Here is a 13,523-nt window from a genome sequence, read left to right on the forward strand (position 1 = left end):
ACGTAGGAAGAGAAAACCAAATACCCTCTGATCTCACTCACAAGTAGGAGCTAAAAAAACAAGAACACATGGACACAAAAAGGGGAAGAGAAACCAGGGCCTTCTTGAGGGTGAACTGTGGGAGGAGGGAGAGGATCCAAAACTACCTCTCGAGTGCTATGCTTATTACCTTGGTGACAAAATAATTTGTATATAAAACCCCTGTGACAAGCAGTTTACCTATATAACAACCCTGCACATGTACCCCAGAACCTAAAATAAAAACTAAAAATGCTAACTAGTAAATGTGGAGAGAGCACTAGATTTGCAGGGGGGAAATCATCTTTTCACAACCTTAATAGTAAAGATTGGGCCAGGCATGGTGGCTTACGCCTATAATCCCAACACACTGGGAGGCCAAGGTGGGGACATCGCTTGAGCCCAGGAATTCAAGACTCCAGTGGGCTATGATTGTGCCACTGCACTCCAGCCTGGGTGATAGAGTGAGACCCCATCTCTTAAAAATAAAAAAAATTTAAAAATTACACATATATATAAACATACACAGAGAGAGAGAGAGAGTGCACGCAAATGACGAAGCAGATGGAGTAAAAGGTTAACAAAAGTTATGTGGGTATTGTTTGTATTCTTATTCTTGCAACTTAAGTTTGAAATTATTTCCAAAAAGAAGTTTAACAATTATTTTGGACACAGAGTTGAGGTAACTGTAAAATGAAACACTCCCAGCATTGGAGCAGTCCACTTAGATTTCTCCATATGTAAAATGAAAGAGTTGAACTAGATGTGTCTGAAGACTCCATTCTCTCCTAAATTTATATTAGGAGTGTGACCAAAGAGTAAATTAGAGCTTCTTTAAGAAATTGTTCTGTCAGGCTGGAAACAGTGGCTCACGCCTGTAATCCCAGCACTTTGGGAGGCTGAGGCTGGTGGATCACCTGAGGTCAGGAGTTCAAGACCAGTCTGACCAACAAGGTGAAACCCTGTCTCTACTAAAAATACAAAAATTAGCCGTGCGTGGTGGCGGGCACCTGTACTCCCAGCTACTCGGGAGGCTGAGACAGGATAATTGCTTGAACCCAGGAGGCAGAGGTTGCAGTGAGCCGAGATCATGCCACTGCACTCCAGCCTGGGCGATGTAGCAAGACTCCATCTCGAAAAAAACCACAAATTGTTGAAGAGGAAAAACACCCCAAAAGTACTTTTCTGATTCTTCTCATTGGGATACTACCAAACATCTAACAATGGAATTTCTATTTCTGCCGAATCTCATATATTTAGAATCAGGGAAAAAGAGTATAGTTTTTATTTGTTAGCGACAGATTCTTGCTCTTGTCACCCAGGCTGGAGTGCAGTGGCATGATCTTGGCTTACTGCAGCCTCTGCCCCCTGGGTTCAAGCAATTCTCCTGCCTCAGCCTCCCAAGTAGCTGGGATTATGGGCACCCGCCACCACCCCCAGCTAATTTTTGTATTTTCAGTAGAGACAGGGTTTCACCTTGTTGGCAAGGCTGGTCTCAAAACTCCTGACCTCATGATCTGCCTGCCTCAAACTCCCAAAGTGCTGGGATTACACGTGTGAGCCACCACGCCCGGCCAGTATAATTTTTTTATCCATAGTTAACGGCTACTTGAATTTACTTCACACGTACTCCATAATTCTCTACATTATTCTACTGTGGTTTACTCTTAGAAACAAGTTCCACATCAAGGGGAAGGTGGGGTGATATTTCCTTTATCTTACCACTGACACATTTCTTATCAAGGTGCCTGAAACATGTTATTGGTCTAAACAGAAATCCCATGGCTTTTCTAGGTTTAACTATAGGTTAATCAGAATATGCCTGGTCCATCTCAGCTTCATTTTCTTTCTTTTTTTTTCTTTTTTTGAGACGGAGTCTCACTCTGTCGCCCACGCTGGAGTGCAATGGCAGGATCTCGGCTCACTGCAACCTCCGCCTCCCAGGTTCATGCCATTCTCCTGCCTCTGCCTCCCGAGTAGCTGGGACTACAGGTGCCTGCCACCACACCCAGCTAATTTTTTCTATTTTTTAGTAGAGATGGGAGTTTCACCATGTTAGCCTGGATGGTCTCCATCTCCAGACCTCGTGACCCACCTGCCTCAGCCTCCCAAAGTGCTGGGATTACAGGCGTGAGCCACTGCGCCCGGACGCTTCATTTTCTTCTAAGACCCAGGATGATATGTTTGTGTCGTGTGTTCAATGGGTAATCAATGATTTTATTTTGATACTCATAATTCCCTTAGAATCAGAGTCAAAGGGCTTTATTGCCTAACTTCATTGTTTATTTTTCTTCCTTGATCAACTTCCACTCCAGTTTGCTATTAATAGTCACCTGAAGGCCAGGAGTGGTGGCTCACACCTGTAATCCCAGCACTTTGGGAGCCCGAGGTGGGCAGATCACCTGAGGTCGGGAGTTCAAGACCAGCCTGGCCACCATGGTGAAACCCTATCTCTACTGAAAATTAAAAAAAAAAATTAGCTGGGTGTGGTGGCGTGCGCCTGTAGTCCCAGTTACTCTCAGGAGGCTGAGGCAGGAGAATCGTTTAAAGCCAGGAAGCAGAGGTTGCAGTGAGCCAAGATCATGCCACTGCACTCCAGCCTAGGCGACAGAGGGAAAGTCCATCTCAAGAAAATAATAAGTCACCTGAGACTTGTTCCCACTGTACTTACTGCTAAAGGAACCCAAACGGTCCATTCCCTAATAGGCAACGAGTGCTGCTTTGGTCTTCCTCAGCACAGAACTTCTTCAAGACTTCAGAACTGGCCAACACATACAACAAAGCTTTCCTGTGAGCAAACAAAAGTGGCACATGGATCAGAAAATCATTCAAAGGGACACGATAAAGAGAAGGTATGCAACATACTCAGCTCTGCCACATCTTAGCTTTGTAATGCTGAAAAATTATTCTACCTCTGAAAACCTGTTTCTTCCTCTGTAAAGTGGGTATAATGGTGCCTACCTTCCAAAGTTGTGAGAATTAAATGTCATAATCAAATATCATAATCCATATAAATAATGTAGCATGGTACCTGGTCCTTTATAAATGCTGCATATTTCTTTTTTTTATGAAGAAGGATTTGGGTCTGTGGGGCAGGGAGGGTGGAAGGGGCAAATGCTATATATTTCTAATAAACAACTGTTGGCTTTCTCTACTCAGCATCATTTCTCTCCTTAGCCACCATCTTTATTTGGGAAACTGACCCTTCCACATTTCATGTGGTACTGGTGGGGCTGCCAATCACAATACCCCATTCCCCACCCCTGACAAAAGCTAAAGCAACCAGGTCTCTTCTTCCAGAAATCTGGTTCTTGAGTAAGACATGAAAGGACAGAAGGCAGCTGGAGCTCAGTCATTCACTAGAATTCATTCCAAGAATTCAGTCCATGTGCTCTGGCTGTTGAGATCCCTAGCCCCAGGTGGCTCAACTGTTTAACTCTTCTCTCATTTCTCTATTTTTAATAAACTTTAATAAACTCAACTTTAATAATAAATCTGAACAAGTTTCTGTAAGTGGAAACCAAAAAACCCTATCTATTACAACATACATTTGTTCCTTACTCTTTCAACAAGTACGTAACAGGGCCAGGCACAGTGGCTCATGCCTGTAATCCCAGCACTCTGGGAGGCTGAGGTGATAGGCTTACTAGGGCCCAGGAGTTCAAGACCAGCCTGGGCAACATAGGGAGACCCCCATCTCTTTAAAAAAAAAAAAGTTAACTGGGTACAGAGGCCCTTGCCTATGGTCGCAGCTACTCAGAAGGATGAGGTGGAACACTTGGGCCTGGGAGGTTGAGGATGCAGTGAGCCACCACTGCACTCCAGTTTGGAGGACAGACCAAATCTCTTTTTCTTTTTTTTGGATACAGAGTCTGGCTCTGTTGCCCAGGCTGGAGTACTCACTGCAACCTCTACCTCCCAGGTTCAAGGGATTCTCCTTCTCCATTTGGTTCTCATTTTTGTTTCTCGTGTCTTGTGCCTCAGTCTCCTGAGTAGCTGGGATTACAAGCATATGCCACCACCACACCTGGATAATTGTTTTGCATTTTTTGGAGAGACAGGGTTTCACCATGTTGGCCAGGCTGCTCTTGAACTCTTGGCCTCAAGTGATCCGCCCCCCACCTTGGCCTCCAAAAGTGCTGGAGTGCTAGGATTACAGGTGTGAGCTGCCATGCCTGACCCAAAGTATCTTCTTTGAAACAGAAATGAAATAATGTTTTACACTAAGTCAAAAAATAACCCCTCTTCTGTACACTCACAGCTGTTTTTTTGGTGTGTGTGTGTGTGTGTGTGTGTGTGTTTGAGACTAAGTCCTGCTCTTGTTACCTAGGCTGGAGTGCAATGGCACGATCTCGGCTCACTGCAACCTCCGCCTCCCAGGTTCAAGTCAGCCTCAGCCTTCCAAAGTAGCTGGGATTACAGGCGCCGGCCACCACGCCTGGCTAATTTTTGTATTTTTAGTAGAGACGGGGTTTCACCATGTTGGCCAAGCTGGTCTCAAACTCCTGACCTCAGGTGATCTGCCCACCTCAGCCTCCCCAAGTGCTGGGATTACAGGCATGAGCCACAGCGCCCAGCCCACTCACAGCTTTTTATCTAGCATTTTTCACATTCTACTTTGTATTACTTCTGAATGTGTATTTTACCCCACTTTTAAATTAAGTGAAAGCAGGCTGGGTATGGTAGCTCATGCCTGTAACTCCAGTACTTTGGGAGGCTGAGGCAGGTGAATCTCCTGAGGTCAGGAGTTTCAGACCAGCCTGGAGCAACACAGTGAGACCCCCATCTCTAAAAAATTAGCTTGACGTGGTGGCGGGTGCCTATAATCCCAGCTACTCGGGAGGCTGAGGCATGAGAGTTGCTTGAACCCGGCAGGTGGAGGTTGCAGAGAGCCAAGATTGTGCCACTGCACTCCAGCCTGGGCTACAGTGGAAGATCCTGTCTCAAAAATAAATAATAAATAAATAAGTGAAAGCAGAGAATATATCGGATACATATTTGCATTCTTTTAAAATGCCAAGCATACAGGAGGAATACAATAAACACATAGTAGTGGACCAATAAATGTTAGTTCTACAAAAGGTTAATTCATCTTTAGTTTTTCTGAAGTGATTTTTTTCACCCTGGTAATTTTTAGCTTGGAGAATAATTCATCACTAAGTGTGGGCAACATTCCACTAACGCTGCCGTCAAAGAACTTTTCCTTTTTGGGGTGCGGTAGGTCTCCTTTGCTGTTGTCTCAGGAAAAGTTGAGCTCTGAAGAAAAATGACTCTAGCAAGGGTGTATTATGAATGCAGCAATCAAATAACAGCCAAATTTACTGAACTTTTTCCATTTGCTAGGTACCCGCGGGTACCTCGGTGTGGGGATTCTTTGAATCCTCACTCCCACACTCCTGAGGCAAGCTGCTTTTTCAAAAGCAAGCAAGCTCTGAAAGAGTATGTTACTTGTGCAGTGTCTTACAAGGGATAGCAGTGTCATTTCAAACACAGATGTCAAGGCTGGTAGTGGTGGCTCACGCCTGTAATTGCAGCACTTTAGGAGGCCAAGGCGGCAGATCATCTGAAGTCGGGAGTTCCAGATCAGCCTGACCAACACGGAGAAACCCTGTCTCTACTAAAAATACAAAATTAGCTGGGCGTGGTGGCACATGCCTGTAATCACAGGTACTTGGGAAGCTGAGGCAAGAGAACTGCTTGAACCCGGGAGGCAGAGGTTGCTGCGAGCCGAGAACGCGTCGCTGCACTCCAGCCTAAGCAACTCAGGTTGCAAAGTGCAAAACTCCGTTTCAAAAAAAAACAGATGTCCAGTAAAGGATGCAGTCAATATGGACTGATCAACACTCAAAACAGCACAGCAGGAGGCCGGGCGCGGTGGCTTATGCCTGTAATCCCAGTACTCTGGGAGTCCCAGATGGGCAGATCACCTGAGGTCAAGAGTTCAAGAGCAGCCTGGCCAACACAGCGAAACCCCGGCTCTACTAAAAATATAAAAAATAGGCCGGGTGCGGTGGCTCAGGCCTGTAATCCCAGCACTTTGGGAGGCCAAGGCGGGTGGATCATGAGGTCAGGAGATTGAGACCATCCTGCTAACACGGTGAAATCCTGTCTCTACTAAAAATACAAAAAATTAGCCGGGCGTGGTGGCGGGCGCCTGTAGTCCCAGCTACTCAGGAGGCTGAGGCAGGAGAATGGCGTGAACCCAGGAGGCGGAGCTTGCAGTGAGCCGAGATTGCGCCACTGCACTCCAGCCTGGGAGACAGAGCAAGACTCCGTCTCAAACAAAAACAAAAACAAAAACAAAAACAAAAAATAGCCAGGCGTGGTTGCGGGCGCCTGTAATCCCAGCTACTCGGGAGGCTGAGGCAGGAGAATGGCGTAAACCCGGGAGGCGGAACTCCGGGAGGCGGAACTTGCAGTGAGCTGAAATCCGGCCACTGTACTCCAGCCCGGGCGACAGAGCGAGACTCCGTCTCAAAAAAAAAAAAAAAAAAAAAAAAAAGGCCGGGCGCGGTGGCTCAAGCCTGTAATCCCAGCACTTTGGGACGGGCGGATCACGAGGTCAGGAGATCGAAACCATCCTGGCTAACACAGTGAAACCCCGTCTCTACTAAAAATACAAAAACTTAGCCGGGCGAGGTGGCAGGCGCCTGTAGTCCCAGCTACTCGGGAGGCTGAGGCAGGAGAATGGCGTGAACCCGGGAGGCGGAGCTTGCAGTGAGCTGAGATCCGGCCACTGCACTCCAGCCTGGGTGACAGAGCGAGACTCCGTTTCAAAAAAAAAAAAAAAAAAAAAAAATTGTAGGGCCGCGCGCGGTGGCTCACACCTGCAATCCCAGCACTTTGGGAAGCCAAGGCGGAAGGATCACTTAAGGTCACGAGTTGGAGACCAGCCTGGCCAACATGGTGAAACCCCACCTCTACTAAAAATACAAAAATTAGCTGGGCGTGGTGGCACGAGAATCGCTTGAGCCTGGGAGGCGGAGGTTGCAGTGAGTTGAAATCGTGCCACTGCACTGCACTACAGCCTAGGAGAAAATAAAAAAAAAAAAAAAAGCAAAAAAAGCACAATATTGCAGTCTGCAGAACCTTCTTTCTCCTCCTTTCACAAGAGACCACATTCTGACACCAACTTCCGTGGAAGCACAGGAGCCAGCTCCAAACTAACAATCGCCAAATTCGAATCAGTTACCGGGTGAAGTGAGACACTATGCCGGGCAGAAGTCCACGTGGGGAGGAGAAAAGGCGCAGGCTCCGGAGGTGTGGAGCCAACGTTCAAATCCTTACGAGGTGGGACCGGCCTGGGCCAGTCATTTTACCTGCGCCTCGGCTCTAACAGGGTACTGAAATACCTACTTTGGAGGGCCTGCTAAGAAATTCAAATGGTCTGGTCAGGGGCATCACGCACAGTGGCCGTCCTTGGTAGAGCCACGGGCTCCAGGGCTGAGCGTGGAATGGCGAGGCTGGGGCACTGCGGCACCGCCCAGACGCGGGGCGGGCACCAGGGGTCAGGCCGGGTCCCGCGCCGCCCTCCCCCACAGCGCGGCGAGGCCCGGCACCACCCGCCCGCCAGCCCGGCGCGTCCCGCCCGCCGTTGAGGCCCGCAGCCCGCGCCTCCTCCCCTGGCGCACCTCGCGGCCCCCGCTTCCCCGTAGTCCCGCTAGAGGGGCTCGCTCCCCGCCACCCGCCAGCCCAGCGCTGCCTGGCGCCTCACCTCGCCGAGTCCCCCTAATCCGCGCCAAGGAGCCGCCGGTCGCGCGCGCCTCCGGGCTTTGCGTGCGCGCCCCCGGGCGGCGCAGTGGCGAACGCGCTTCGTGCCGCGCGCCCGCCGCCTCCGCCCCTCGGCTGTGGAGGCCCCCAGCGGGTGCTGAGCGCCAGCCGCCGCCCCCTTGGCCTTTTCCCGGCCACCGCCCGTCGCCCGTCGCTGTCCCTGTGCCTGAGGACTGGGAGGATGGGGCTAAGCCGCTTGCCTGACTTTTGATCCGCCAAGTAATCACTTTGTCCGTGTGGCGCGTGGCCCGTTGCCGGAGGCTTCCCAGCGCGTGGGGCCGTTTGGTCCCCTCCGGAGTGCGGTGAGGCGGGCCAAGCCGGGACTGCCTGGGTTTGGGGATAACGTTCCCACCCCCACCCCTGTTGCAGCAAGGGAAATTGAGGCTGAGGGAACTGGGCCCAGGGACGGCGAGCCGTGGCTGCCTCTCCAGTCCGGGCCCTGAAGGGCTGCTCGTGGATGAACCAGACTGATTTTTAAGGGGTGAAGAGGGTGCGTTTCAATCAGATGCTTCTGGAACGTCGAAATTGTCTTCTTTGGAAAGAACCATCCCCTCTTTGGGCTTCAGAGGCCCAAATTGAGGCGCGATGATGAGAGGATGTGGTGGTCTACTCTGATGTCAATCTTGAGGGCTAGGTATGTCCCAACATCTCTTATTACTGCTGCTAATGATGATTCTAATAGCTACCATTTGTCGAGTACTTGTTGCATGCCAGACGTTGCACAAAGCAGGTTACACATATGGTCTCATTTAAAACTTGTGAGGTAGGCACCTGTTGTTATCCCCATTTTCCAGGTGAAGAAATCTAGGCACTGACATATAACTTGGAATCACACTGCTAGGAAGTACTGGGGAAGGGAAATCAAACCATGGTTTATCTCAAGTATGTAACTGTTACATCTATTTAGAAGTCTGCCTTTGATAAATTTGCCCAGCCATTTTTAGAATCCACTTACACTTTATGCCTGTGTGAACCCTTTCGTTCTTTTTTGGTATATGCATAATACAAGTTCATTTTTTTTTTTTTTTTTGAGACGGAGTCTGGCTCTGTCGCCCAGGCTGGAGTGCAGTGGCCGGATCTTGTATTTAACCTGTCATAGCAAAGATGACTAAGTGCCTTATTCCCTCACTAAATATCTCTGTAAAGGAACCTGAGAAACCACCTTTTTTCCTCTTTAAGCTGTAAATTTATATTAATAATATCCAAATCCATGTTGAACCAGTATTTTTGAAGATTGACCTTCAGGATAAACTAATAGCACAATCTTCATGCCCTTTCATTCTTAACTAACTGAAAAGGTTGACTTTTGTACTAGGAACCCAACGAAGAAAACTTGCATCTTGTCAAGCTAGGTAACCTGGCTGCCATTAACTGAGACCAAAATATCCCAGCAGTTTGTCTTCAGCTGCTAAGCTGCTATGGTTAGAATCAAAAGTAGAGTTTCTGGCCTGGTGCGGTGGCTCATGCCTGTAATCTCAACACTTTGAGAGTCCTAGGTGGGAAAATTGCTTGAGCTCAGGAGTTCAAGACTAAACTGGGTAACATAGTGAGAGTCCGACTCTACAAAAAAATCGAAAAATTAACTGGGCATGGTAGCACACGCCTGTGGTCCCAGCTACTTGGGAGGCTGAGGTGAGAGAATTACTTGAGCTTAGACAGTTGAGGCTATAGTGACACGTGATTGTGCCACTTTACTCCAGCCTGGGCAACAGAGTGAGACCTCGTCTGGAGGAAAAAAAAAAAAAAAAAGGTGAAGAGACAACCTACGGAATGGGAGAAAATATTCATGATCCCTACATCAGATAAGTGGGCAAGGGCCCGAAAAGACATTGCCCAAAAGAAGACATGCAAGTAGCATGGGAGGCCAAGGCGGGTGGATCACCTGAGGTCAGGAGTTTGAGACCAGCCAGGCCAACCTGGTGAAACTCTGTCTCTACTAAAAATACAAAAATTAGCTGGGCATGGTGGTGGGCACCTGTATTCCCAACTACTCAGGAGGCTGAGGCAGGAGAATCACTTGAACCCAGGAGGCAGAGGTTGCAGTGAGCCAAGATCGCGCCATTGCACTCCAGCCTGGGTAACAGCGAGACTCCGTCTCAAAAAAAAAATAAAAAAGAAGACATGCAAGTAACTAACTGGTATGTGGAAAAAAATGTTCAACATCACTAATCATCAGGGAAATGTGAATTAAAACTACCATGAGATATCACCTCACACCTGTCAGAATGATGATTATAAAAAAGCGAGATAAGCATTGGCAAGGATGTGGAGAAAAACCCTGTACACTGTCAGTGGGAATGTAAATTAGTACAGCCATTTTGGAAAATAGTATGGAGGTTCCTTAAACATTTTTAAATAGAACTATAGAACTACCATATGATCCAATAATCCACTTCTGGGTATATATCCAAAGGAAGTGAAATCTGCATGTCAAGGTATCTGTACTCCCATATCCATTGCAGCATTATTCACCATAGCCAAGACATGGAAACAGCCTACATGTACACCAATGGATGAATGAATAAACAAAATGTGAGATATATATATATATGTGTGTGTATGTGTGTGTATATATGTGTATATATGTATGTGTATATATATACACACACATACATATACACACACACACACACAATGGAATACTGTTCAGCTTTAAAAAATAAAGAAAGCCTGTCATTTGCAACAACATAGATGAACCTGGAGGACATTACGCTAAGTGAAATAAGCCAGGCACAGAAAGACAAATACTGCTTAATCTCACTTATGTGTAGCATCTAAATAAGTCAGGCTCATAGAAGTAGCAGAATAGAGGTTACCAGGGGATGAGAGAGAAAGAACTGGAAGATTTTGGCCGAAGGATACAAAATTTCAGTTAGACAGGAGGAATAAGTGCAGGAGATCTATTATACTATATGGTGACTATAGTTAAAAATATATACTTGAGGCCAGGTGCTGTGGCTCACACCTGTAATCCAAGGACTTTGGGGGGCCAAGGAGGGTGGCTCATCTGAGGTCAGGGGTTTGAGAGCAGCCTGGCCCACATGGTGAAACCCCATCTCTACTAAAAATATAAAAATTAGCCAGGCGTGGTGGTGCATAACTGTAATCCCAATTGCTCAGGAGGCTGAGGCATGAGAATCACTTGAACCTGGAAGGCAGAGGTTGCAGTGAGCCAAGATTGCACCACTGCACTCCAGCCTGGGCAACAGAGCAAGACCCTGTTACAAAAACAAAAACAAACAAACTATATATATGTGTGTGTATATATACGTATATATGTGTATATATGTGTATGTATATATACACGTGTGTGTGTATATATATATACACACTTGAAAATTGCTAAGAGAGTAGATTTTGATTATTCTTACCACACAAAAATATAAGTATTTGCGGTAATGGGTATATTTTGCGGTAATGGATATGTTAATTAGCTTGATTTAGCCATTCCACAATGTGTATGTCTATCAACACATGTTGTACATCATGAATATACACAATTTTTATTTGTCAAAAAGTGTTTATGCCATAAGTAAATTAAATAAAATATATTTCTTAGAATGTTATTTATAAAAACAAAGCAAAAAAACAGATCTGTCCAAATATAACTAATAAACTGACTCTCATTATTTAACACTCAAGAGTTGGCTGGTATCAGGACTTTCATAATGCCACGGCCATTAAACAGTTTTCGTGAATCCAGACCTTCATTACCCATCTCTTCTGCTTCTCCCTCACCTTATGGACTTCTTTCTCATGTACATAGAGTGCAGAATATCTGTCTCATGAGTCACCAGCCTTTGGGCAGAACCCAAAAAATTAGATGAACTAGAAACATATTGTCGCTAAGTGGCTCCGTTTATCAGACAATTCTAAAATGCCTACTAGGCTGCCTAGCTGCATACTTTTCCGCCTAATGTACAGGACCTCCACCTTGTGACTGTCAAAACAGGCTCCTAAATTATTTTGCATCATTTGGTGACAGGCAGTCTATACTCTTTTGCAACCAACAAGTAACCAATAAATGTTTGGAATATACAAGGAACATGGCATTGTTTAATATAATTGAAAAAGCAAGCTTGGACTTTGAAACTTTCCTGAATTTGAATTCTGTCTCCACTCCTTAATCACCTTTAAAAATTTAGGGCATGACGCGGTGGCTTATGCCTGTAAACACAGCACTTTGGGAGACCGAGGCGGGCGGATCACTTGAGATCAGGTGTTTGAGAACAGCCTGGCCAACATGGTAAAACCCCATCTCTACTAAAAATTTAAAAAATTAGCCGGGCTTGGTGGTGCATGCTTATAATCCCAACTCCTTGGGAGGCTGAGGCAGGAGAATCGCTTGAACCCAGGAGGCAGAGTTTGCCGTGAGCCAAGATCCCACCATTGTACTCCAGTATGGGCAACAAGAGTGAAACTCCATCTGAAAAAAAAAAAGAATTTAGGAAAGTTATTATCTTCCTGCATCTCTTTTCTCCTCCTATGTAAAATGAAAATAATAATGTCTAATTCATAAGAGTTTCATAAGGATATGATGAAAGCCCGATGCAGTAGCTCACGCCTGTAATCCCAGCACTTTGAGAGGCCGATGTGGGCAGGTCACTTGAGGTCAGTAGTTCAAGACTAGCCTGGCCAACATGGTGAAACCCCGTCTCTACTAAAAATACGAAAACTAGCTGGGCGTGGTGGCATGCACCTGTAATCCCAGCTACCCGGGAGGCTGAGGTGTAAGAATCACTTGAACCCGGGAGGCAGAGGTTGCAGTGAGGCATGATCGCTCTGTCCCTGACTCTAGCCTGGGGGACAGAGCGAGACTCAGTCTAAAAAAAAAAAAAAAGGAGGGGGTGAGATGATATATGTGTGTATACTACTACCTTGTTCATGGTGGGAGTCAAATACATATAATTTTAATTCTAGAAGTGCTCCACAGGATCATCCTGGGGCTTATTTAGAAGTTGTTCTAGGTAGGTTAACTAGTGCTCAGCATAGAATTTTTCATTGTTTAAATAAAAAACTCTTATCAACTCTAAACCTGTAGGTTTCAAGAACAACAGCCAATTAACAGAATTTTTTTTGCTGGCAGTTTCTTCAGGATTTTCCTCACTATAGAATACTAAGGAAAGTATATGTTATCTCACAGGTCGCAGGACAAATGTGTAGTTGCAATATAGGATGGAGGATCCAGCCTTGCCTCAAATGGAGAGCAAACTAAGGAGCTATGTCTCATTTAATTAATGCAAATAGTGAACAAACTTATGCATCATTAGCAATTAACTATAAGACTGTTCCTTAGAGTACAGAGTGAGTACTTTTATTGTAATCAAAACTTACAACAAGATTAGTCTGATGCATATTTAATAACATATGTAATTGTTATGGTGTTGCATTATAATTAGGCCCTACACATTAAATTGTTTACATAAATGACTGTAATTGGCTATTTTTACACAGCCAAACACATAAAGTGTTTGCCTGCTCATTTTATTAATTTTCTGGAATCTATAATCATGCCAAAGAGAACAGTTTATCTGAAATCCTTTACTACTTAATCATGCACTCAAAAACACACTATTCAAAATGACACAGCAGGATTTCCCTTGGTACTGAAAATAGCTACTATTCAAGACTTTCTGTGTATATTCTGTCATTTAATCCCTAAGAAACCCTTTAAGGGAGATGTTGTGACTCCCATTTTACTGATGCAGAAGTTGAATCTTAAGAGAATGTAAGTA

The 13,523-nt window shown here is 45.8% G+C and overlaps 2 protein-coding genes across 17 annotated transcripts in view; one reads left to right on the forward strand and one right to left on the reverse strand.

Moving 5' to 3' along the window:
- The window catches only part of TADA2A (transcriptional adaptor 2A), a 73,380-nt gene extending 65,584 nt beyond the window's left edge, over positions 1–7,796 (reverse strand). For 12 of the 15 annotated variants that reach the window (XR_013406318.1, XR_013406319.1, XR_013406320.1 and 9 more), the window contains exons 1-2: positions 7,733–7,796; positions 2,690–2,806 (exon numbers count right to left, since the gene is read on the reverse strand). Coding sequence is in view for 3 of the 15 variants with exons in the window: in XM_077970833.1 (XP_077826959.1) it covers positions 2,690–2,714 (25 nt within the window). In the remaining 12 variants the exon portion in view is untranslated. The remainder of the gene's footprint in view (positions 1–2,689; positions 2,807–7,732) is intronic. The other 3 variants (XR_013406316.1, XR_013406317.1, XM_002800440.4) reach the window with 1 other exon arrangement.
- A 25-nt stretch (positions 7,797–7,821) lies between these two features.
- The window catches only part of ACACA (acetyl-CoA carboxylase alpha), a 330,020-nt gene continuing 324,318 nt past the window's right edge, over positions 7,822–13,523 (forward strand). Inside the window, exon 1 of one of the 2 annotated variants that reach the window (XM_077969319.1) lies at positions 7,822–8,422. Coding sequence is in view for 1 of the 2 variants with exons in the window: in NM_001266778.1 (NP_001253707.1) it covers positions 8,385–8,422 (38 nt within the window). In the remaining variant the exon portion in view is untranslated. 2 annotated transcript variants of the gene reach the window in all.

This window comes from Macaca mulatta, chromosome 16 (assembly GCF_049350105.2).
Source record: "Macaca mulatta isolate MMU2019108-1 chromosome 16, T2T-MMU8v2.0, whole genome shotgun sequence".
NCBI classification, from domain to species: domain Eukaryota; kingdom Metazoa; phylum Chordata; class Mammalia; order Primates; family Cercopithecidae; genus Macaca; species Macaca mulatta.